We start from the raw sequence: 25588 nt of genomic DNA, 5'->3' as shown, positions 1-25588 counted from the left end.
CCTTGGTGAGGTTGTTGCAGTTTTTCTTTTATTCATTCATGGGACATGGGCGTCGCTGGCTGGCCAGCATTTATTGCCCAACCCTAGTTGCCCGAGGGCAGTTGACAGTCAACCACGTGGCTCTGGAGTCACGTGTAGGCCAGACAGTTAAGAACAGCAGATTTCCTCCCCTTAAGGACATTCGTGAACCAGATGGGTTTTTCCGACAAGCGACAATGGTTTCATGGTCATCAGTGGATTCTTAATTCCAGATATTTTTTAGGTGAATTCAAATTCCACCATCTGCCGTGACGGGAATCGAACCCGGGTCCCCAGACTATCAGCTGAATCTTTGGATTAGTAGTCTAGTGATAATACCACTAGGCCATCACCTCCCCAATACTGGGATATTGGTAGTTCTGTATCAAGGAGTGGTAGTCTTCACGAAGACTACACTCCATCAGCTACATGTTACTGTAGGAACAGGGTGCAGAATCTTACTTCCCTCCAAAGAAGGAAGGAAAATTAGAGGTGGAATCAGCCTTGGCTTGGGAGGTCACCTGTCTACAGTTGGCCGGATTTAAGAATGATTCTATTCTATGATTCTAATACCATCGGTACAGACATGGAGACAAGTCATTCAACATCTTCTTAGCCAAGTGTGGTCATGGTGCAGTCCAAATGAACTGAATCAAAAAAAAACTAGCTCTAAAATAATAACGAGGTTGCTGTTGAAGGGGTTGTGTGCAGGGGGGTATTAAAAATGGTGCAACATCCTGCAGCTCCCTCCTGCAAAACAATTCCACAAAGAAAAGAATAGTATTAACTGCAACGCCCTCTGAATTCGAGGGCAAATAAATTGAAAACAATTCACTTATGGAACATTTTTGCCATTCCATTAACCATCAGTCGATCTTTAAACCCCAAATTCCACTTCTTTTGTGAAGTGTGTGGGTGACACGATAGCACAGTGGTTAGTACTGCTGCCTCACAGCGCCAGGGACCTGGGTTCGATTCCCGGCTTGGGTCACTGTCTGTGTGGAGTTTGCACGTTCTCCCCGTGTCTGCGTGGGTTTCATCCGGGTGCTCCGGTTTCCTCCCACAGTCCGAAAGACGTGCTGGTTAGACGCATTGGCCATGCTAAATTCTCCCTCAGTGTACCCGAACAGGTGCCGGAGTGTGGCGACGAGGGGATTTTCACAGTAACTTAATTGCACTGTTAATGTAAGCCTACTTCTGACTGATAAATAAACTTCACTTTACGCTGCTCACTTAGATAAGCAAAATTATTTCCAGTCATAAAATACATGTCAAAAGACAGGAATAAAAGTAAGCTTGATTCTCTAACGTGTCGAACAAATTATAGTGTGTTAAACTTCAGGGTTTAAGTCCTTCTAAAGTTGAAGGAAATTAAACATTTCTTATTTAAATAAACATCTTAGTTTGAAAAAGGTCAAATGTAGGAAAAAAGTTCTACTGAACAGAGAGGAAGACAAATTTTACGTCAAATAAAATCATTCCAAACATTTTTGGTAAGTATAGTGAACCAATTAATAAGAAAGTACATCTCAGATTACAACAGCCCGTCTAAATATCAATAGCGCCTTCACACAACACAGTTCAATCATTCCCCTAATTAACAGCCTCTTTTCTACAGTAAGTATTGCTGACTAATGTGATGTTACCTAATAGAAGGTGAGCACCTTTATTGATAAGGATTTCCTTTACTCCGTTTCTTACTCTGGGTAAAACCTCAGAGTCGCCGAGAACATAAGTTGAGTGAATCAAGGTTACCTGTAAAACAACAGAAAGAGGGTTATGTGAGTTCTGTACACATTAACCAGTTTAATTGTCTCTGTGGTATGTCTAGTACAAAGAACAAAGGGAACAAAGAAAATTACAGCACAGGAACAGGCCCTTCGGCCCTCCAAGCCTGCACCGACCATGCTGCCCGACTTAACTAAAACCCCATACCCTTCCGGGGACCATATTCCTCTATTCCCATCCTATTCATGTACTTGTCAAGACGCCCCTTAAAAGTCACTACCGTATCCGCTTCCACTACCTCCCCCGGCAACGTGTTCCAGGCACCCACTACTCTCTGTGTAAAAAATCTGCCTCGTAGATCTCCTTTAAACCTGTGTCCCCTAGTAATTGACTCTTCCACCCTGGGAAAAAGCTTCTGACTATCCACTCTGTCCATGCCTCTCATAATCTTGTAGACTTCTATCAGGTCTCCCCTCAACCTCCAGTGAGAACAAACCAAGTTTCTCCAACCTCTTCTCATAGCTAATGCCCTCCATACCAAGCAACATCCTGGTAAACCTTTTCTGTACCCTCTCCAAAGCCTCCACATCTTTCTGGTAGTGTGGCGACCAGAATTGAACACTATATTCGAAGTGCGGCCTAACTAAGATTCTATAAAGCTGCAACATGACTTGCCAATTTTTAAACTCAATACCCCGGCCGATGAAGGCAAGCATGCCGTATGCCTTCTTGACAGTGTACTGGTTAATGTAATTGCATAAAGTTTCTGCCCATAATTTATTTATTTGTTTATTCATTCATGGGACATGGGTGACGCTGGCTGGCCAGCATTTATTGCCCATTCCTAGTTGCCCTTGAGAAGGTGGTGGTGAGCTGCCTTCTTGAATCGCTGCAGTCCACATGCTGTGGGTTGACCCACAATGCCGTTAGGGAGGGAATTCCAGGATTTTGACCCAGCGAAGGAACAGCGATATATTTTCAAGTCAGGATGATGAGTGGCTTTGAAGGAAACTTGCAGGTGATGGTGTTCTGCTGCCCTTCTCCTTCTAGATGGAAGTGGTCATGTGTTTGGAAGGTGTTGTCGAAGGATCTTTGGTGAATTTGAAGTGAGGTTAATGGTTGCTACAATCATGCAGTGAGGTCTTGTAGCACAGTGGGTGGTTTCCCTTCCTCTGAACCAGAAGCTCTGGGTTTGAGTCCCAGACCAGGACTTGATGGCCAAGGAAGGTGCGTTCATAACACGGACAAACAGGTTAAAGTTTTAAAGTTTATTTATTAGTGTCACAAGTAGGCTTACATTAACACTGCAATGAAGTTACTATGAAAATCCTCTAGTCGCCACACTCTGGTGCCTGTTTGGGTACACCGAGGGAGAATTTAGCATGGCCAATCCACCTAACCAACACCCTTTCGGATTGTGGGAGGAAACCGGAGCATCTGGAGGGAACCCATGCAGACACGGAGAGAACATGCAGACTCCGCACAGACAGTGACCCAAGGCCGGGTCCCTGGCGCTGTGAGGCAGCAGTGCTAACCATTGTGCCACCGTGCCGCCCGGGTTGAGTGTCAACCTGCAAAAATCCTTCCAACATGCCAATGGCTGGTGGTAAGAGTGGGAGAGACTCCTGGTCAGCCTTGTGGAATGGCGCCCCTCAGGCTATAAGACTCTGGCGACAGACTAGCGACTCGTTCCAGGAATAACTAAATATGGAAAGAGATGAAAGTCTGCCTTAGTGCACCAAACAGAATTGCAATGGGCAATCATGCAGACAAGAATTCATCATTAATCAGTGCATTAAAACCCAAAGAAAATTAAGCCCTGAAGTTTAACACAAAATCTGCTCTGTTCTTTCATATGTCTTTTAAGAAACAAACAATGTCCATATCTAAGTAGATAAAGCAGCACACGATAGGGAGGAGAGAAACGCTGTGCCTGAAAGATCTATTGATGGGTTATGGAAAGTTTTACATTTTTAAAGGAACACATCCTATCCCTTTTTCAAACTCCAATTTCTAGCCCCTTCACCTGCCTCTGAAGACAGTTTCAGCAGATATGTTTGATTTCACAAGGGTCAAACATCCTCTGTATCTCAGCCGCTGATCCTTATTTATCATAGAATCCCTACAGTGCAGAAGGAGGCCATTTGGCCCATCGAGTCTGCACCGACCACAATCCCACCCAGGCCCTATCCCCGTAACCCCACAGATCTACCCCACTAATCCCCCTGATACTAGGGTCAATTTAGCATGGCCAATCAACCTAACTCGCACATCTTTGGACTGTGGGAGGAAACCGGAGCACCCGGAGGAAACCCACGCAGACACAGGGAGAACGTGCAGACTCCACACAGACAGTGACCCGAGGCTGGATTTGAACCCAGATCCTTGGCGCTGTGAGGTAGCAGTGCTAACCACTGTGCCACCGTAATTTTGATAGTGGGCACTGGGAGATATCACTGCTGACCTCTTAATATTACACTCAAATCACACAGCATCGTCAACGACCTTACCACCCCTCCAGAGATGCACCAGTAATATCTGGGGGTATTAAAGTCAAAAGGAATATGATAGGTTGCACATATTGGAGGGGAATTTGATTAAAACCAAAAATCATGAGTGGATTAGAGGGTGTGAGCTATAAGGAGAGGCTGGACAAACTAGGGTTGTTTGCTCTGGAGCGGCGGAGGCTGAGGGAAGGCCTGATAGAAGTCTGTAAAATTATGAGAGGCGTAGATAGGGGTGACAGAATCTTTTTCCCAGAGTTGAAATGTCTAATACTTGGGGGCAAGCACTTAAGGTGAGAGGGAGAAAGTTCAAAGGAGATGTGGGGGGCAAGTGTTCTATTATACAGAGGGTGGTAGGTGCCTGGGACGTGCTGCCGGGGGTGGTGGTGTAGGCAGATACGATAGGGGTGTTTAAGAGGCTTTTAGATAAGCACATGAATATGCAATGAATAGAGGACCAAGGGCAGGCAAAAGGGATTAGTTTAATTTGGCATCATGTTGTCCCGACATGGTGGGCCGAAGGGCCTGTTCCTGTGTTGTACTGTTCCATGTTCTATGGAACATGACCTCAAGAAAGTTTGGATGAAAAATACAGCAACTGGAGAGATGTCCAGTAATGAGCTGATTGATACCCTGGGCCGGATTATCATTGTAACAGAAATTGTCAGGGATTTGGCACAGGAAGAAAATGGCTGCCTGGAATTGGATCACGAGGTGGCAAGCTCCTCAATACGTGTGACGTGGATCACATGGTGGGGGTGGCTCTGATGTCAGGGAACCCGCATCACCTGATGCCCTTGCAGGAGAGGGCGCCATCTTTAAAGGGTGCGAGGATTTGAGGGACACCCGGGCAAGCTGACATCTCATGAGGCCAGGGAGCCAGCTGGCAGTAAGGAATTCACCTCAGTATCACTGGACACTCACTTTTCCACTCATTATGTTTGCAGGACTAAGGGGCCCAGAATGTCAGGAGACATCCAAGGATGGGGGAGAGGGGCAGTAGCGGGGATTAGTCCACTGACAGGGGCAGAGCTGGAAACAGGGAAGTTGACAGGTGAACAGAGTGGTTGGTCCATATCTGATGCCGGGTTACGAATGCTGGCATGGCGGGTGAGGAGGAATCTCGCTTATCCATCAAGGGCCGGGGCCCGCTAGCATCCCCCCACCCACACTCCCCCCGCCCCCCGCCCCGCCAGGAGTCGGTCCCTCCAGCGGGGTTTACAACAGCTTCCCACTTGTGGGGAGTTCGCGACCCGACCCCGCTGGAGGAAGCAGAGGCCATGGAGGCCCCCCAGGAGGTCGGGGGGTAAGGGAGGTGCCACCTGGGCAAAGCCACCCTGTCAGTACCAGCCTGGCTCACTGGCACTGCCTAAGGGGCAAACTGGCAATGCCCAAAGGGCACCTTGGTACTGCATTGGGCAGTGCCTAGGGGTGGGATCAGGGGGATGGGGCCTAATGGGGATGGGGTCTATTCGGGGACTGGCTGGTGGGGGTGGGGGGGGGCCCGCTGCCACTCTGCCAGAGGATCGCAGGCAAAGGGAGGGAGGACAGTGATTGGGCTGGCCGGGGTCGGGGCCGGGGTTGGGGCGGGGGGTGGGGGTGGGGGGGAGAGACACATCGGGGCTTGCCCGGTCAGTTCCGGGAGGCCAGCGATTGTGGGGTGGGGGGGGGTCACGGGGCTGGCCAGCGATCGGGAGGGTTGGGGGTCAGAGGGGCAGCAATGCGGGGTTGTGGGGGTCACGGGGCTGGCCAGCGATCGGGGGGTAGGGGGGGGTCGGGGGGCAACGAAGCGGGGTTGCTGATCGGGAGGCCGGCAGCGTGGCGCCACTGCGCATGCGCCAATCTCTGTGCTGACAGATCAGCGCATGCGCAGTGACCCCCTCAGCGCTATGCTGCCGGCCTCTCCAGCGGGAATATGACCCACCTCCTGATTTACAATGTGATTCCCGCTGGGGCAGTCTGCAATGCTCAGAGTGCGGGAGATTCACACTGAAAATCCTGCTAAATAAACCAGTGAGAGTTACTCCTATTTTCACATGAATTTGAGACTTTTTTGTTGGGAGAATTCCGGCCGTAATGTCGCTTTAATGAGCGACCCATCTGTCCTTAGGCTATGCGCTGTCCCTTTAATCTTTAGAACTCACACTTTAGTCTTAGTCACTGCCTAACTCAGACTGCACCACTCAGGATTTTAACACAGAGTGAAACATCTCTGTTGACAATGCGGCTCCTTCTGACTCCCTCTCCTGCAAGTCAAGACAGCTCTTCACACTGAGTCAGCTGAGTCACATTTCAGTCACAGACGTTCAAAGGGCAGATTATTGAAGGCAGAGCAAACTCATCTCAGCTTCATTTCATTGGGGAGGCAGCACTAAATCCCGGTGAATTACATTAAAACTGTTGGTTTGGAAAATTTGAGGTTTCGCCTGATTGAGGGGTGAGTTTCCCGCTTGCTTCCTCCCTCTCCCACAGCCCAAATAATCGGGACCTCTTTCCCGCCACCGGGTTTCTGACGGGTGGCTTTCCGACGCGATACCCTGAGCCCGCCTGCCCGCCGTCCGGCCTACTCCAACAGGCTCCACAAAGCTCAGCCCCCACTCTGGTCAGGAATCAAATATACATCAGTCAGGAGCTGGAAACAAGGCACTTGTGACAAAATTCAGAAGGGAATTTTTTTTTATGTTGCCAAATTAAACTCGAGATTTATAAAGTTTACCATGACCACGTCCGAAAGGTTGGGTCAAAATTATAGAATCATAGAATTCCTACAGTGCAGAAGGAGGCCATTTGGCCCATCGATTCTGCACTGACCACAGGCCCTATTCCCATAACCCCTCATAATTACCCTGCTAGTCCCCCTGACACTAAGGGTCAATTTAGCATGGCCAATCAACCTAACCCGCACATCTTTGGACTGTGGGAGGAAACCAGAGCACCCGGGAGGAAACCCACGCAGACACGGGGAGAATGTGGAAACTCCACACAGACAGTGACCCGAGGCCGGAATTGAACCCAGATCCCTGGCGCTGTGAGGCAGCAGTGCTAACCACTGTGCCACCGTGCCGCCCCAAATGAACCAGTTTTTGCTCTGTGGAGTGACGCCCCCACTCAAAAAGACAAGGCTTCATTGCGTCTGGAGGAATTCCATGTTATGTAGAACCTCTTTTAGAAAGACAGGTTCCCATCCAAGTTCCACCTTTAAGGGTTACCTGGAAGAACTTGCCCCAAGCTCAGACAACAACCACTGTGATAAAACACTTGTCTACATTAGATTTCACTAATGTAAAGATTTCCCTGTATTTTAAGTCGTTCTCATTCTGATAAAGTATGTATGTATGTTGAGTTAAATGTTAACCATGTGTATTGTGTTATAAAAGCTCTGAGGGTAAAAAAATGTTGGTTTCCCCCAGGACCCAGACTCAAACCTGGAAAAGAAAACCTTTAATGAGTTTGTGCGCCAGTGGATGACGAAGGCAATGAGTGTCAATGGGTAAAGGGAGGTGGGAACAGGTCTTCACCCTGTAAGAGATTATGAGAACAAGTACAAAGGAGGTAAACCATCTGGAAAGCAAAAGTGGTCACCCGTGGCAGCAAGGGTCGTCTCAAAAAAGAAGCCTGTAATTACTTTGCACACCGAATGATTGCGTACTTGCTGTCATAATGTGGAACATATGGCACAAGGAAGTCAAAGAACACTCACGCTGACTACATCTGTGCTGAGGCTGTCAAGAGGCAAAAATAGTTTGTGAGTTGGCAGCCCTGGTGCTCAGAGGTGCTGCTGTTCATGTTGGGTTTACTCAGCTAATGGTCGAGATTCCATTAAATCTACTCATGCTGCCATAAGCTGTCACCACGGGAAGGAAACTGCAGCCTAATACAACACACCCAGTGTTGCTTATTTTAATAGCAGGATGAACCAATTAAAACTTACAATTTGAAATGGTTTGGAAACAGGAAATCATCTTATATTGACGAAAATAATTGGAATTATTGGAAATCGGAATCCCGTGGGATGGCACGGTGGCACAGCGGTTAGCACTGCTGCCTCACAGCACCAGGGACCCGGGTTCAATTCTGGCCTCGACTCACTATCTGTGTGGAGTTTGCACGTTCTACCCGTGTCTGTGTGAGTTTCCCTCCGGGTGCTCCGGTTTCCTCCCAAGGTCCAAAGATGTGCGGTTTAGGTTGATTGGCCATGCTAAATTGCCCCTTAGCGTCAGGGGGATTAGCAGGGTAAATACGTGGGGTTATGGGAATAGTAAAATAAAGTAAAGTAAAGCTTATTGATTAGTCACAAGTGAGGCTTACATTAACACTGCAATTAAGTTGCTGTGAAATTCCCCTAGTCGTCACAATCCGGCGCCTGTTCGGGTCAATGTATAGGGTCTGGGTGGGATTGTAGTTAGTGCAGACTTGATGGGCCAAATGGCCTCCTTCTGCACTGCAGGGATTCTATGATCGAAAGTAAGATATTTAATTTGATTTATTATTGTCACATGCATTGAGATACAGTGAAAAGTATTGTTTCTTGCGCACTATACAAAGTATACAGTACATAGGGAAAGAAAGTGGAGAGTGCAGAATGTAGTTTTACAGTCATAGCTAGAGTGTAAAGAAAGATCAGCTTAATATATGGTAGGACCATTCAATCGTCTGATGACAGCAGGGAAGAAGCTGTTCTTGAATCTGTTGGTATGTGTTTTCAGACTCCTGTATCTTTTTCCCGATGGAAGATGGTGGAAGAGAGAATGTCCGGGGTATGTGGGGTCCTTAATTATGCTGGCTGCTTTTCCGAAGCAGTGGGAAGTGTAGACGGAGTCAATGGATGAGAGGCTGGTTTGAGTGATGGATTGGGCTACGTTCACAACCTTTTGTAGTCTCTTGCAGTCTTCGTCAGAGCAGAAGGCATACCTTCCAGAAAGGATGCTTTCTATGGTGCATCTGTAAAAATTGGTCAGAGTCCCATTTCCACTTGCTGGAGGCACTTAGAGAATAGGATTGAATTTTGAAGCTTTGCCTTAAGGTGACATTGATGCAGCCGGAATCCAGTGTCAGGCTCGACACAGCTAATATCCATCCGTTCAGGGGTTTGGAACACAGATGATTGAACAGAGGCACATTCAGAACCTCTTGATGAATTGCAAAACGTTCCCATTAAGGTAAAGACAGAGCCAACAACACAAAAACTGGTGGTGTAGTAAAGAGCAAGGAGCTCTTTAGGATGTGGAAGCGCTGGAAAGAGTGCAGAGGAGATTTACCAGGATGCTGCCTGGTTTGGAGGGTAGGTCTTATGAGGAAAGGTTGAGGGAGCTAGGGCTGTTCTCTCTGGAGCGGAGGAGGCTGAGGGGAGACTTAATAGAGGTTTATATAATGATGAAGGGGATAGATAGAGTGAACGTTCAAAGACCATTTCCTCGGGTGGATGGAGCTATTACAAGGGGGCATAACTATAGGGTTCGTGGTGGGAGATACAGGAAGGATATCAGAGGTAGGTTCTTTACGCAGAGAGTGGTTGGGGTGTGGAATGGACTGCCTGCAGTGATAGTGGAGTCAGACACTTTAGGAACATTTAAGCGGTTATTGGATAGGCACATGGAGCACACGAGGATGATAGGGAGTGGGATAGCTTGATCTTGGTTTCAGATAAAGCTCGGCGCAACATCGTGGGCCGAAGGGTCTGTTCTGTGCTGTACAATGTTCTATGTTCTATGAGCCTTAGATTACAGGATGATATAGACGGGCTGGTCTATCTGACAAAAGTTTGAGGTGATGGATTTTGGGAGAACTAACAGGGCAAAGGAATATACAATGAACGGTAGGATGCTGGGAAGTACAGAGGACAAGAGGGACATTGGGATGCAAAGATCCCTGAAGGCAACAGGATAGGTAGATAAGGTGGTTAAAGAAGGCATATGGGATCCTTGTCTTTATCAGCCGAGTAAGAAGTCTTACAACACCAGGTTAAAGTCCAACAGGTTTATTTCTTTAACTTTACTCTTTGGACTTTAACCTGGTGTTGTTAGACTTCCTACTGTGTTTACACCAGTCCAACGCTGGCATCTCCACATCTTTATTAGCCAAGGCATGGAATTTAAGAGCAGTGAGGTTATGATGGAGCTGTATAAAATGCTCGTTAGGCCACAGCTAGAGAACTGGCTGTTGCCACACTACAGGAAGGGCATGATTGTACGAGAAAGCGTGCAGAAGAGATTCAGCAGGATGTTGCCTGGGCTGGAGCATTTCAGCTATGAAGAGAGGCTGGTTAGACTGTGGTTGTTTTCGTTGGAGCAGGGAAGGCTGAGGGAATATGGATAGGGTAGATAGGAAGAAACCTTTGCTCTGGTAGATGGGTCAGTAATCAGGGGGCATAGATTTAAGATAAGGAGCAGGAGATTTAGAGGGAATTTGAGGAAAAACGTTTGCATCCAGAGGGTGGTGGGACTCGCTGCCTGAAAGGGTGGTAGAGGTGGGAACCCTCACAACATTTAAGAAGCCTTTCGGTGAGCATTTGAAATTCCATAGCATACAAGGCTATGGACCAAATGCTGGAAAATGCGCGATTTGGATAGATAGGTATTTGATAACCAGCACAGACATGATGGGCTGAAGGGCCTCTTTCTGTACTCTACGACTCTACTATCTCACAGTCACTGCCATATTGAAGGAAAATTGATTAGTTTAACTTTAGTCATTTATCATTTTTATGTTAATCTCACGACTTTAACCCAACCAGATGGATGGAGATTGAGTAGTGGATGGTTAAAATCACTGACTTACCTGTGGATGTCTCACCTGGATCCCACCGTCGTCCATTTTAACTTGTTTCCAAGCAGGGACCAAACATACCCATCGGACACCAATGGGGTCCTTTTTGAAGCGTAGAGGTTGAAATCTGATTACATAATCTAGGACCTGACTGCAAATTTAAGCCTGTCTTGCGTGTGGAAGCCTCGGGCCTTTCGTGCCAAGTTTTGAGCGTGGCAAGAGTTTGCTGCACCGTCGGCGCCAATCTGAGTTCTGTTTTCTTTCATACTTCTTTGCCAGGCTTGGAGGGACCGGTGTGCTACCCTGGGCCTCACAAAGAAAGCTGAGCTGTGCCTTATCCTGAACTCTCACTCTCCCGAAATGCCAATGTTCTTAGCTCCCCTTTGGCGCTGTCTGCTGCCTCCAGCATCCACTCCTGCCCGGTGCCCAGGTACCACATCAGGTGGACAGCTGACCCGTGGCTTACCGATGACACCCAAGAATTAACATCAGTAAGCTGTGGTGCTTGCCCATACCACTGCCCACCTGAATCCCACTTCCATTTAAACTCCCTCCAGTTGTCCCAATTGAGCCACTTGATAATATTATACTTTTCCCATTAATATTGAGCAGGCTAATTCAGACGGATAAGCTTCAGTTCTTAGATTTGTGAAGGGCACAGGACGAACACTGAACATGGATCATCTCAAAGGTTATGGGGAGAAAGCAGGATTAGGCTATTGAGTTGGGTGATCGGCCATGATCGTGATGAATGGCGGAGCAGGCTCGGAGGGCCAGATGGCCTCCTCCTGCTCCTATCTTCTATGTATGTTTCTATCTCACCACAAGTGCGTTCTCATCAAAGCCTCGCTCAAGATTCCGAGCTATAATAAGGCTTTCTCACTCGCTCTGCACCGAACCCAACAGGAAAGAGGTGAAAAATAGACCTAGTTGTTTAAAATGTCACTTCGTTAATGAAATGTTGAGGATAGCACCTTCTAAACTAAGACGTGCGAATGTATCAGCACACTTACGTGAGGAAACATCAACCACTAATACAAGGTAATGAATCATTGAACAGAATGTGTGTCTGAAGCTTCGTATTACCTCTTTGTTAGGGTAGTCTGTTCGGATTTCTGCAGCTAACTCAACGCCGGCAAGTCCTCCTCCAACCACAACTATAGTTTCAGCTTTCTGAATCTGGATAGAACAGAGAAAGAAAGAACTTGCATTTGATTTGATTTATTATTGTCACATGTACTGGGATACAGTGAAAAGTATTATTTTTTATATTCATTCGCAGGACATGGGTGTCACTGGTTGGCCAGCATTTATTGCCCATCCCTAGTTGCCCTTGTATGGAGGGCAGTTGAGAGTCAACCACATTGCTGTGTGTCTGGAATCACATGTAGGCCAGACCAGGTAAGGACGGCAGATTTCCTTCCCTAAAGGACTTAAGTGAAGCAGATGCATTTTTCCAACAATCGACAATGGTTTCACGGCCTTCAGTAGATTCTTAATTCCGGACAATTTTTTAAATCGATTTCAAATTCAAAGAGCTGGCGTGGCAGGATTCGAACCCGGGTCCCCAAAACATTTTGCTGAGTTTCTGGATTAATAGTTTAGTGATAATACCATTAGGCCATCTCCTTCCACTTCTTGAGTGCTCTACAGACAAAATATACCATTCGTAGAGTACATAGGGGAGAAGGAAAGGAGAGGGTGCAGAATGTAGTGTTACAGGCATAGCTAGGGTGTAGAGAAAGATCAACTTAATATAAGGTAGGTCCATTCAAAAGTCTGACAGCAGCAGGGAAGATGCTGTTCTTGAGTCGGTTGGTATGTGACCTCAGACTTTTGTATCTTGTTCCCAACGGAAGAAGGTGGAAGAGAGAATGTCCAGGATGCATTGAGTCATTGATTATGCTGGCTGTTTTTCTTAGGCAGCGGGAAGTGTAGACAGAGTCAATGGATGGGAGGCTGGTATGCGTGATGGACTGGGCTACATTCATATTCATATATATATTACCTTTCAAAATTTTGGGCTCTCCCAAATTTGCTTTGCAGTCAATGCTTTGCGGTCAAAGTATAGCCCTTGTTTAAATGCCAGAAGCACAATTTGTGCACTGCTTGTCATTATCATAAATGCAATGCGATAGTGACAAGCCATAGCTACTTTTTAAAGTGATGTTGGTTGAGATGTGATGAGATCTCATCTAAAAGACAGCAGCTCTGACAGTGCTGCACTCCCTCAGCACTGCACTGGAGTATGGGTCTCTGGGTCTAGAGAGGGGCTTGTATAACAACCATCTGACTCAGAGGCGGACAGTGCTACCAACTGAATCAGTACTGATGTTACAAAGTACACCAAACCAGGGAGAGACACGAGGGACAATGTTTTCGCCTCCTGTGTGAAATGTCCATGCCACCTAGCCAAAGCTGGCATGGGAAGCCTGGTCTGTTTCCCGTTTGGGTTTCACTTAACCTCGACTGGGGAAATGCAGAGCGGGTGGCAGTGGGTGCAATCGCAAGGTGAGTATAACAACGGAGCATCAACAGCCCAGACATTTCCATTTCTAAAATGGTTTGGAATTTGACAAAAGTAAATGCTTTATGGCCCCATCAAGGTAACAATTTAAAATGCCTGTTCTTTGAGTGGTCTTCAGTACCTCCTTCAGGGGTCGCTGTTTGGCTGGTACGAGTGGGCGGAGGGCTCGTAAAAAGAAAGGCCGGAATCTTACCACCGTCCACACCGGTGGGATTTTCCCACCCCGCCACAGTGAACGGAGATTGGGCCGGCCGCCAAATTCTCCGACCTTGCTGCAACAGGAGTGTGGCGTAAACAGCCGGTAAGTTTGTGCCCAAAGACTTGCATTTATATAGCGCCTTTCCTAACCATAGGCTATCTCAAAGCTCTTTCCAGCCAATTAAATACTTCTTCAAGTCAAATCACTGTTGTAATGTCGGAAGGGAGGCAGTTAAATTATAATGGGCAAACTCCCGCAAACAGGAATGAAATAACCTGTGAAATCTGTCTATATTGTCACGATGATTGAGGGATAAATATTGGCCAGAGAAATTGGGATAAATTCCCTGATCTTCTTCAAAATAGTAATGGGGACCTTTGACATTCACCTGAGTAGGAAGATGTCAGTGTCTCTGCATCTCTGACCCTGCAGTACTCCACTCTCTACCTCTTTTGTATCTCAAGGTCGCACTCATGGTCCTGCAAGCGAAATCGGACCTTGACTCGCACATCGAAGTAGAATCCCAGTGGAAACAAACATAGAATACATAGAACCCCTAGAATCCCTACAGTGCAGGAGGAGGCCATTCAGCCCATCGAGCCTGCACCGACAACAACCCCACTCTATCCCCATAACTCCACATATTTGACCCTGCTAGTCCCCCTGACACTAAGGGGCAATTTAACATAGGCAATTAACCTACCCTGCACATCTTTGGACTGTGAGAGGAAACCGGAGCACTTGGAGGAAACCCACGCAGATACGGGGAGAACGCGCAAACTCCACACAGACAGTGCCCCGAGGCTGGAATTGAACCTGGGTCCCTGGCGCTGTGAGGCAGCAGTGCTCATCACTGTGCCATCATGCCGCCCAAACAAACTGATCCATTTAAATGCCAACCTGAAAATTGCCCCAGTTGGGCATCAATGGGACGACTGAGTTATTCTTTAACTACCAAATAAGAAACTGGTAGCTGGCAGTGAAAATTGCTCCCATTGGGTTTGGAGTACTGACCAGACCCACATTATTGGACCTCTGGGGATGGAAGAAGATGCTGGACATCCATTGCTGTGAGGCAACGGTGCTAACCACTGTGCCACCGTGCCACAGTGGCACAGTGGTTAGCACTGCTGCCTCACAGCAACAGGGACCCAGGTTCAATTCCTGGTTCGGGTCACTGTCTGTGTGGAGTTTGCACATTCTCCCCGTGTCTGCGTGGGTTTCCTCCGGTTTCCTCCCACAGTCCGAAAGATGTGCAGGTTAGGTGCATTGGCCATGTTCAATTGCCCCTTAGTGTCAGGGGGATTAGTGGGGTAAATATGTGGGGGTACGGGAATGAGGCCTGTGTGGGATTGTTGTCGGTGCAGGCTTGATGGGCCGAATGGCTTCCTTCTGTGCTGCGGGGATTCTATGATATCTAAGATTCTCTCAAGAGATTCAGTAAGTGAATGATAAGATTCATTACAGGTGTTCCAGAGGGACTTTCCATGTTCCATTCTTTCATATGAAAGGACAGCAAAACAGACAACAATAGATGGAGACAACCTCATAAGCAGCTCAGATAATCGAGCTGTTCTACTTAACGTTTCTCTGCAACCTTCTTCAGAATTACCTCTTTCACTAAGTCTTCATACATCTGGATGGCAGTGTCCCTGCTAACTGGCTCAATCAACTTCCCAGGGAATGGTCCTGTGCTCCCAGTCGCCAGAATCAGATAAGAGTAATGTATGACCTTTAAAACACAGGAAAAGACAACACATTCGTTCAAAAGAAATATGTGATATTTAGCTTAAAAGCCAATAAAATATAAGATATGTTACCTTCATTAGCTGCTGTGAGGTCACAAATTTCATTCATATTTTGCATAGGGTTGACAGTGAGAATCTTTTTCCCAGAGTTGAGATGTCTAATACTAAGGGGCAGGCGCTGAAGGCGAGAAGGGGCAAGTTCAAAGGGAGAAGCGAGGGGCAAGTTTTTTATACAGAGAGTGGTAAGCATCTTGGAGTGGTGGTGGAGGCAGATACGATCGGGGCGTTTAAGAGGCTTTTAGATATGGATCAAGGGCAGGCAGAAGGGATTAGTTTAATTTGGTGCCATGTTCAGCACAACACCATGGGCCAAGGGGCCCGTTCCTGTGCTGTACTGTTCTGTGTGAAATAATATGCTTACCTCCCCATTCTCCATTATAACATCTTGTCCTTCCAAATCAATATCACTGACTTTGCCTTGTTTGAAGTTTCTTTTGAACGTGGCATCATAAGCTATGAATGTTTTGGCTGCAAATCCTAAATTAAAAAAAAAACACACGCTGTGAAAAATAAGTTATTTAGGAATAAAGAATAATACGGACAGGGAAAGGTCCTACCACCTGCCACAGTCGTTGCTTGAAAGAAATCATGCACAATTTGGCAAAACAACTTGCATTCATATAACTCCTATAAAGTAGCAAAACTTTGTCACATTGCTTCCGTTTGGAACCCCGCTGATGTTCAATGCAAGGACATCTCAAATCACAGAAGGGAAACTTGGAACGCCCGTTCTTAACAGTTTATTTTTGCAATTTGGAAAAATATGAGCAAAGAGATGAAGCCCAGTGAGGAAAGGGTCCAGTCTTGTTGCAAATTATCGAATGACAAAATATTTATTAAACTTTAAAACACACAAGAAAGGCAACAATAAAGAACAACATTTACAATTAAACTACGATAATGGTTAACCAGAGAGTAGACTTAAATTACCCCCAATCTAATCTAACTATTTTCCTTAACTCTAAGAACACACCTTCCCCAAAACAGCATCCCATAGGTTTTAACACTGTGAGCCAAATTCAGCAAATAATTGCCACACAAGATCTCTTTTCTCTTTTTTTCAGCTCGGAAACAGGCCCTTCGGCCCAACTTGATCTTGCCGCCCAGTTTTTATCACTAAGCTAGTCCCAATTGCCCGCATTTGGCCCATGTCCCTCCACACTCATCTTACCCATGTAACTATCTCAGTGGTTTTTAAAAGACAAAATTGTACCCGCCTCTACTACTGCCTCTGGCAGCTCGTTCCAGACACTCACCACACTCTGAGTGAAACAATTGCCCCTCTGGACCCTTTTCTATCTCTCCCCTCTCACCTTAAACCTATGCCCTCTAGTTTTAGACTCCCCTACCTTTTGGAAAAGATGTTGACTATCCACCCTATCTGTGCCCCTCATTATTTTACAGACCTCTATAGGATCACCCCTAAGCCTCCTACAAGACATTAGTAAGGCACATTTGGAATACTGTGTACAGTTCTGGTCACCCTATTATAGAAACAATATTATTAAACTAGAAAGAGTGCAGGAAAGATTTACTAGGATGCTACTGGGACTTGATGGTTTGAGTTATAAGGAGAGACTGGATATCCAGACTCTCTTTATAACTGGATATCCAGTCTCTCCTTATAACTCAAACCATCAAGTCCCAGTAGCATCCTAGTAAATCTTTCCTGCACTCTTTTTAGTTTAATAATATCCTTTCTATAATAGGGTGACCAAAACTGTACACAGTATTCCAAATGTGGCCTTACTAATGTCTTGTACAACTTCAACAAAACGTTCCAACTCATGTATTCAATGTTCTGACCGATGAAACTAAGCATGCCGAATGCCTTCTTCACTACCCTGTCCACCCGTGACTCCACTTTCAAGGAGCTATGAACCTGTAGTCCTAGATCTCTTTGTTCTATAACTCTCCCAAAGCCCTACCATTAACTGAGTAAGTCCTGCCCTGGTTCGATCTACTACGATCACTTCACATTTACCTAAATTAAACTCCATCTGCCATTTATTGGCCCAATGGATCAAGGTCCCGTTGCAACCCCAGATAACCTTCTTCACTGTGCACTATGCCACCAATCTTGGTGTCATCTGCAAACTCACTAACCATGCCTCCTAAGATGTACAGTCCTCTAACTATGAAATTTGCTTTTAATTTCTGATCTTGTCGGACGCATGATAATTTCAGAATTATATTCGAAGTCCAGTGTCCTGTTTATATCTATTCTTTCATAATATTTTAATGAATAGATTAAAACACTTTTTAATTGTTAGTTTTTAACTGCGCTGCATGTTAATATCCTTACCTCACTTGGCTGGACCATTTCCAACACACCAGTGTCCTTTTGAAGGTAGAAGCACTATATTATGGATGTTCCAACTATGGTCTTAGCAATAAATTACACAGAGAAAAATTTAAATTTAGAATTAAATGTCCTTTGAGTTTGGGCAGATTAAGCTTCTATCTACTGAAATTTAGAAGAGTAAGAGGTGACTTGTTCGTAATCTTTAAGATTCCAAGGGGTCATAACAGGGTAGATGTGGAAAGGATGTGCTGTTTTGTGGGGATCTGGAATGAGGGCGCACCGTTAAAAATAAGGGGGTCGTTCATTTAAGACAGATGAGGAGAAATTATTTCTCTCCCACGCAGTGTGCAACCACAGCTTGCTGGAGATTAAGACTGTTCAAAGAAGCATCAAATGGAACTCTCTTCATCAAAAGGCAGTGAATCCTAGAATCCCACAGTACAGAAGGAGGCCACTCGGCCCATCGAGTCTGCACCGACCACAATCCCACCCAGGCCCTATCCCCATAACCCTATCCATTTACCCTAGCTAGACCCCCTGACACTAAGGGGCACAGTCAATCCACCTAACGGCACGGTAGCACAGTGGTTAGCACTGCTGCTTCACAGCGCCAGGGTCCCGGGTTCGATTCCCGGCTCGGGTCACTGTCTGTGTGGAGTTTGCACATTCTCCTCGTGTCTGCGTGGGTTTCCTCCGGGTGCTCCGGTTTCCTCCCACAGTCCAAAGATGTGCGGGTTAGGTTGATTGGCCAGGTTAAAAATTGCCCCTTAGAGTCCTGAGATGTGTAGGTTAGCGGGATTAGCGGGTAAAATATGTGGGGGTAGGGCCTGGGTGGGATTGTGGTCGGTGTAGACTCGATGGGCCGAATGGCCTCCTTCTGCACTGTAGGGTTTCTATGATTCTATGATTAACCCAAACATCTTTGGACCGTAGGAGGAAACTAGAACACCCAGAGGAAATCCACGCTGGGTCCCTGGCACTGTGAGGCAGCAGAGCTAACCACTGTGCCACCGTGCCTCAGTGGAGGCAGAGGCTGGAATTTTACCACCCCACCCGCCCCAGAATCGGGGCTGGCGAGGCTCGCAGAATGGCATTCTCTGTTGGCCTTGGGCAGGCGGGTCGTAAAATACCAGCCAGTCGTTGAATATTCTTAAGGTAGAGCTACATAGGTTCTTGAAAAGTGTGGGGGTGAAAGGTTACCAGGAATGTGGGATTGAGGTTACAATCAGATCAACCATGATCCTATTGAGTGGTGGAGCAGGCTTGAGAGGTCAAGTGGTCTACTCTTGCTCCTAATTCATATGTCCATATGGATGCAAGCATCTGATTAGCCTGGTTGCTAACCAATGCACAGACTGAATACCTTCAATCAATGGGTAGTAAACACACTTAAACTTTCCATTCTCACATCTGCCAGTGTTTCCATCCATCGCATTCTGTACCTGCTGGTACATTTATAACCACATTAAATTTCACATCTCATTCTGTATTGGATCTGTGTAATTGTACATATCCATTCGAATGCTGCCAACTTTCACTAGATCAATCACCTGGTCTCTTCACTTATACAATATGATTATACAAATACTGACCTCCTCCCAGTAGTTTATGAACAGGGGAGCCTAGAACAGGCCATTGCAAAGATCTGCCTGTTCGCATTTCCTCTCTGCCAGACTCACTATTTTCTATTTCCAAACCACTGTTCAAAACCAGGAAGTTCATTGCCAATAATTCCAAGAGCCTTAACCTTCCCTGGAAGCCTCGCAGGCAGAATTTAATCAAGCAACTTGGAAAATGCTAGTAACTTACATCTACCTGAATGGACAAGGTTCATTGATTAACTCTGAAAGAAATTAAATTATGAGGCATGAAGTATTGCTTCTAAAATCACACTTACAGGCCTTTGTGGCATCCACTTGCCTGGATGGGTGCAGCTCCAACAACACTCAAGAAGCTTGACAGCATCCAGGACAAAGCAGCCCCGCTTGATTGGCACCACATCTACAAACATTCACTCCCTCCACCACCGACGCTCAGTAGCAGCAGTGTGTACTATCCACAAGATGCACTGAAGCGATTCACCAAAGATCCTTAGACAGCACCTTCCAAACGCATGACCACTTCCATCCAGAAGGACAAGGGCAGCAGATACCATGGGAACACCACCACCTGCAAGTTCCCCTCCAAGCCACTCACCATCCTGACTTGGAAATATATCGCCGTTCCTTCACAGTCGCTGGGTCAAAATCCTGGAATTCCCTCCGTAATGGCATTGTGGATCAATGATGTGGAGATGCCGGCGTTGGACTGGGGTAAACACAGTAAGAAGTTTAACAACACCAGGTTAAAGTCCAACAGGTTTATTTGGTAGCAAAAGCCACACAAGCTTTCGGAGCTCTAAGCCCCTTCTTCAGGTGAGTCACCTGAAGAAGGGGCTTAGAGCTCCGAAAGCTTGTGTGGCTTTTGCTACCAAATAAACCTGTTGGACTTTAACCTGGTGTTGTTAAACTTCTTATTGTGGATCAACCCATAGCACATGGACTGCGGCGATTCAAGAAGGCAGCTCACCACCACCTTCTCAAGGGCAACTAGGGATGGGCAACAAATGTTGGCCGAGCCAGTGACACCCATGTCCCACAAATGAATAGAAAAAAAATGTTCTTCAGAACATTACTGGAACAATGAAATACTCTTGAATATATTTCCCAGTACTAACATCAGACTGGCATTCCGCAATTTACAGACCACACATTTTTCCATACCAGCATAATTTCCAGCCCATCGCTCTCAACAGGATGCTCTGCATGATGGAGCTCTTAAAAATGTTCATGAGGAGCTTGGCTCCCAATCCATTTCTTCCACAGGTAGAGCAACATGTTAAAATGTGCAGCCAATGAACACACTGAGAGCTATGCCTATTACTTCAAAGCCTGAAATAATTAATGCTTTGCAAATGAAAGACTCAACTCATGGCAGTAACAAGCTCAAAGTCTTGCACTCTTCTTAGTTCTAGTGCAGCTTTGTATTTACTTCGCTTTGATATAGACCTTCACTCGCTGAAACCCACAGCTGCAGTAAATGTCAAGATTTAGGAATCATTCCCAGAAGGATAAAAAACAGAAAAATATGGGAAGTGGCTGATTGACTGGTCTGCACTGGTCTTGTATACATTAAGATGTGCGGGTTAGGTAGATTGGCCATGCTAAATTGCCTCGTAGTGTTAGGGGGACTAGCTGAGTAAATATGTGAAGTTATGAGGCCGTGTGTGGGATTGTTGTCGGTGCAGGCTCGATGGGCCAAATGGCCTCCTTCTGCATTGTAGGGATTCTGTAATGACTTTAAATCAGGCCATTGAAGTTGGCCTATTGGAATACGAACTCCCTGATTAAGGGGCCAAATGATGGGCCAATCAGGGAGACTTTAATTCGTATTTAACCAGGGTGTGTCAGTTCCTCTGGCACTCCTGAAGGTAGACTGCTGACTGATAGCACCCTGTGTACTGCTGCTGGAATTGTAAAAGGGATTCTGGTGAAGGGACTTCTGTCTCTGTGAACTTAGTACAGGTTCTAAGATCTATGTTCTATGAAAATGGAACTCCAGTTTAGACCATTCCCAGCCATTTCCCAAGTTTTACTGGTTTCTCCTTCTGGGCTATTTTCCAGTGATTTACCTTTCTGTACCGATGCTCTAAGGGCCCCCATGTTGTGATGGAAGGCATGTTTTATGTCGATCAGCGTGTAAGGGATCCTGTAGGATGATAACTGCTTAGCTGCAGCAATCCCTCCGAAACCAGCACCGACAATGACAACGTGGTCAGCATCGCTGAGAGTTAGTTTCGCTCCCATGACGTCTGTTGAAAAATATATTAAAGTGGAAGCATCAAAAAAAGAGACTTACGTTTAACTGACACTTTTCATGACCCCATACCAAAAGCACTTTATAAAGAATGGACAACATTTGAAGTGTAAATCACTGTTGTCAGGTAGGAAATTGGGCAGCCAAGTTTTGCGTAGAAAGATATGGAAATCAGCAATGTAACAATGATTTGATTTGATTTGGGCGGCACGGTAGCACAGTAGTTAGCACTGCTGCTTCACAGCTCCAGGGACCTGGGTTCGATTCCCGGCTTGGGTCACTGTCTGTGTGGAGTTTGCACGTTCTCCTCGTGTCTGCGTGGGTTTTCTCCGGGTGCTCCGGTTTCCTCCCACAGTCCAAAGATGTGCGGGTTAGGTTGATTGGCCATGCGAAAAATTGCCCTTAGTGTCCTGAGATGTGTAGGTTAGAGGGATTAGTGGGTAAAATATGGAGGGATATGGGGGTAGGGCCTGGGTGGGATTGTGGTCGGTGCAGACTCGATGGGCCGAATGGCCTCTTTCTGTACTGTAGGGTTTCTATGTTTCTATGTTGATTTGATCTATTATTGTCACATGTATCAGTGTACAGTGAAAAATATTTTTTCTTGCATGCTATAAAGACAAAACATGCCGTTCATAGAGAAGGAAAGGAGAGAGTGCAGAGTGTAGTGTTACAGTAATAGCTAGGGTGTAGAAAAAGATCAACTTAATATAAGGTAGATCCATTCAAAGTCTGATGGCAGCAGGGAAGAAGCTGTTCTTGTGTCGGTTGGTACGTGACCTCAGACTTTTGTATCTTTTTCCTGACAGAAGAAGGTGGAAGAGAGAATGTCCAGGGTGCATGATTATGCTGGCTGCTTTGCCGAGGCTGCGGGAAGTGTAGACAGAGTCAATGGATGGGAAGTTGGTTGACCAGATACTCTGCTTTTTTCAGTGATGTTGGTTGAGGGATAAATATTGGCCAGGACATCAGGGTAACTCCCTTACTTACCTTTGATATCGTGCGATGAGATCTTTTACACCCACCTGAAAGGGCAGATGTTTTGCCATCTCATCAAAAGATGGTACCTCCAACAGTTCAGCACTTCCTTAGCACTGCATTGGGGTGTCAGCCTTGATATGTGCTCAAGACTCTGGAATAGGACATCAACTCATTCAGAGGTGAGAGTGCTACTCACTAAGCTACAGCTCATTCAAAGAAGCATATCAATGACTATTTACGGCATCCGAGATTCATGCTCATTGTGCGGTGGCCTGGTGGCATTGTACCTAGATTATTTATCCAGAAACTCAGCTAATGGACACAGGTTCGAATCCCACCACAGCAGATGGTGGAATTTAAATTCAAATAAAAAATACCTGGAATTAAGAATCTACTGATGACCGTGAAGCCATGTTTTTGTTTCAGATTCCAGCGATACTTTGCATTTCCCATGAAACCGTTGTCGGTTGTTGTAAAAACCCATCTGGTTCACTAATGTCCTTTAGGGAAGGAAATCTGCCATCCTTACCTGGTCTGGCCTACATGTGACTCCAGACCCACAGCAATGTGGTTGACTCTCTGCCCTCCAAGGGCAACTAGGGATGAGCAATTAATGCTGACCCAGCCAGTGACGCCCATGTCCCATGAATGAATGAATGAATATATCAAATTATGGCAATAATACAGGATAGAAAATTACCTATGGCACAGCCTGTTTGGGTGGGGAAATATTTTTTTACCATAGATAAGCAGCTGTCACACAAATATAATGTGGACATTAAGTGTCATTTCTTTTCTTTATTACATCTCTATGTGGTCAGGAGGAGATAACTGACCATGACGGTGGCCATAGCCCTGTATTATGGGTTGAGAGTCAATTGGTCAGTTTTTGCAGTAATAATAACAGACTAAAAGCACTCATGGTTACAATGGAATAAATCAAACAGCATCTTCTGGAGTACTTAACGCACTGTGAAACCATAGGTTGAACTAGGTGGCTCCCTCACTGATAAACTTGACATTGAGCAGTGTACCCTCTAAACCCACCAGAAAAAAAGTTCAGGCTAATGCATTTATGAGTAAATAATTTTTTTAACAGTGTGTTGGTTGCATAGTTTCTGGCAATCAAGAGCTCTGGCAACGGAAATTTAATTTTACAAGTGTGGAATCTCATTCTTTTGGAGGTGTTTGGAATTTAATAATTAAAAAAAAATGTTTTGTTTATCTCCCTGTCTTAATTACATCTTTATTTTCCAATCTTTATTTCATTTTCTATTTAGGATTTAAATCTAATTGATATTTCCAGCTTTATGCCTCTTACTTTGGACTCTGCATGTTTCAGGGGAATTCTTTAATCAGACAGGTTGAAGTACCTCACTGTTCCCTGCTGTGATTAGAAATGCCACAGATCCTTTGTGGAGGGTATCCAATGACAGCAAGTTTCCCCTCAGAAGCCCACAAAAACAGTATAGGCAACTGTCAGTGGCAAGCTCTGTTCCCTCATCACTGACTGATCAATGCCCAATGTGTTTTCCCGTAACAGGTGGGAGTTAGCTAGGGAGCCCCAGGAAAATTCAGATGGTATTGTAGCAGGATGGCACCTAAATAGGCAAGAGACCAGACCAGGATTGAAAGACTCTTGTCCTACTCTCACGGAAGACTGAGACTACCATCCCTTATTTGGCTGCCCTGGCGACCAGCGGTGAGGAAGGGACATAAGTCTGAAACCTGTAGCCCTTTGTTAATTGGATCCATGCCAGTTGGTGAAGTAAAACCCAAGATGCTTCTTTGAATTAATTCACAGTCAACACTTCTCCAACCCAACTGGGCAACCCCTGCCCAGGGTCTCAGCTATTCCCGTTTATAGGTGCATAAATACCATTCACCAGTTCAACAATGTAATTCTCATTAAACCTTAACAATGTGATTGTCATTCAATCTCAACAATATGATTACCATTAAACCTTAACAATCTGGTCAATAAGACACTGACCTCCACTCCACCCAGCGAGCATTTAATTGCATGTGGCAGGCAATTAAATGTGAAGGGTACCATTCTTAGCAGTGTAGAGGATCAGAAGGACCTTGGGGTCCGGGTCCATAGGACTCTTAAATCGGCCTCGCAGGTGGAGGATGCGGTCAAGAAGGCGTACGGCGTACTGGCCTTCATTAATTGAGGGATTGAGTTTAGGAGTCGGGAGATAATGCTGCAGCTTTATAGGACCCTGGTTAGACTCCACTTGGAGTACTGCGCGCAGTTCTGGTCACCTCATTACAGGAAAGATGTTGAAGCCATTGAAAGGGTGCAGAGGAGATTTACAAGGATGTTGCCTGGATTGGGGGGCATGCCTTATGAGGATAGGTTGAGGGAGCTTGGTCTCTTCTCCCTGGAGAGACGAAGGATGAGAGGTGACCTGATAGAGGTTTACAAGATGTTGAGAGGTCTGGATAGGGTAGACTCTCAGAGGCTATTTCCAAGGGCTGAAATGGTTGCTACGAGAGGACACAGGTTTAAGGTGCTGGGGGGTAGGTACAGAGGAGATGTCAGGGGTAAGTTTTTCACTCAGAGGGTGGTGGGTGAGTGGAATCGGCTGACGTCGGTGGTGGTGGAGGCAAACTCGTTGGGGTCTTTTAAGAGACTTCTGGATGAGTACATGGGATTTAATGGGATTGAGGGCTATAGATAGGCCTAGAGGTGGGGATGTGATCGGCGCAACTTGTGGGCCGAAGGGCCTGTTTGTGCTGTGGCTTTCTATGTTCAATGTTCTAAAGAAGGGTTGAAGTTGGGTTGCCACATAGCATGCTGTGCATTTATCCATGAAGCCAATATAGAACAAAAGCTTTACTTGTATTTTCAACAGCATTACTTTGATTTCTACATATGTTTGTCTAGCCCCA

The 25588-nt window shown here is 45.9% G+C and overlaps 1 protein-coding gene across 1 annotated transcript in view; it reads right to left on the bottom strand.

Moving 5' to 3' along the window:
• The window catches only part of LOC144480249 (ferroptosis suppressor protein 1-like), a 34800-nt gene extending 13101 nt beyond the window's left edge, over nt 1-21699 (bottom strand). Inside the window, exons 1-5 of the mRNA XM_078199519.1 lie at nt 21525-21699; nt 15911-16026; nt 15354-15473; nt 12102-12194; nt 1665-1773 (exon numbers count right to left, since the gene is read on the bottom strand). Coding sequence (XP_078055645.1) covers nt 1665-1773; nt 12102-12194; nt 15354-15473; nt 15911-16026; nt 21525-21699 — 613 coding nt within the window. The remainder of the gene's footprint in view (nt 1-1664; nt 1774-12101; nt 12195-15353; nt 15474-15910; nt 16027-21524) is intronic.
• Nucleotides 21700-25588: the final 3889 nt, after the last annotated feature.

Source organism: Mustelus asterias, chromosome 28 (assembly GCF_964213995.1).
Source record: "Mustelus asterias chromosome 28, sMusAst1.hap1.1, whole genome shotgun sequence".
Lineage (NCBI taxonomy): Eukaryota > Metazoa > Chordata > Chondrichthyes > Carcharhiniformes > Triakidae > Mustelus > Mustelus asterias.
Note: the sequence above shows the minus strand (reverse complement) of the source record. Positions and strands in the feature narration are given on the sequence as shown.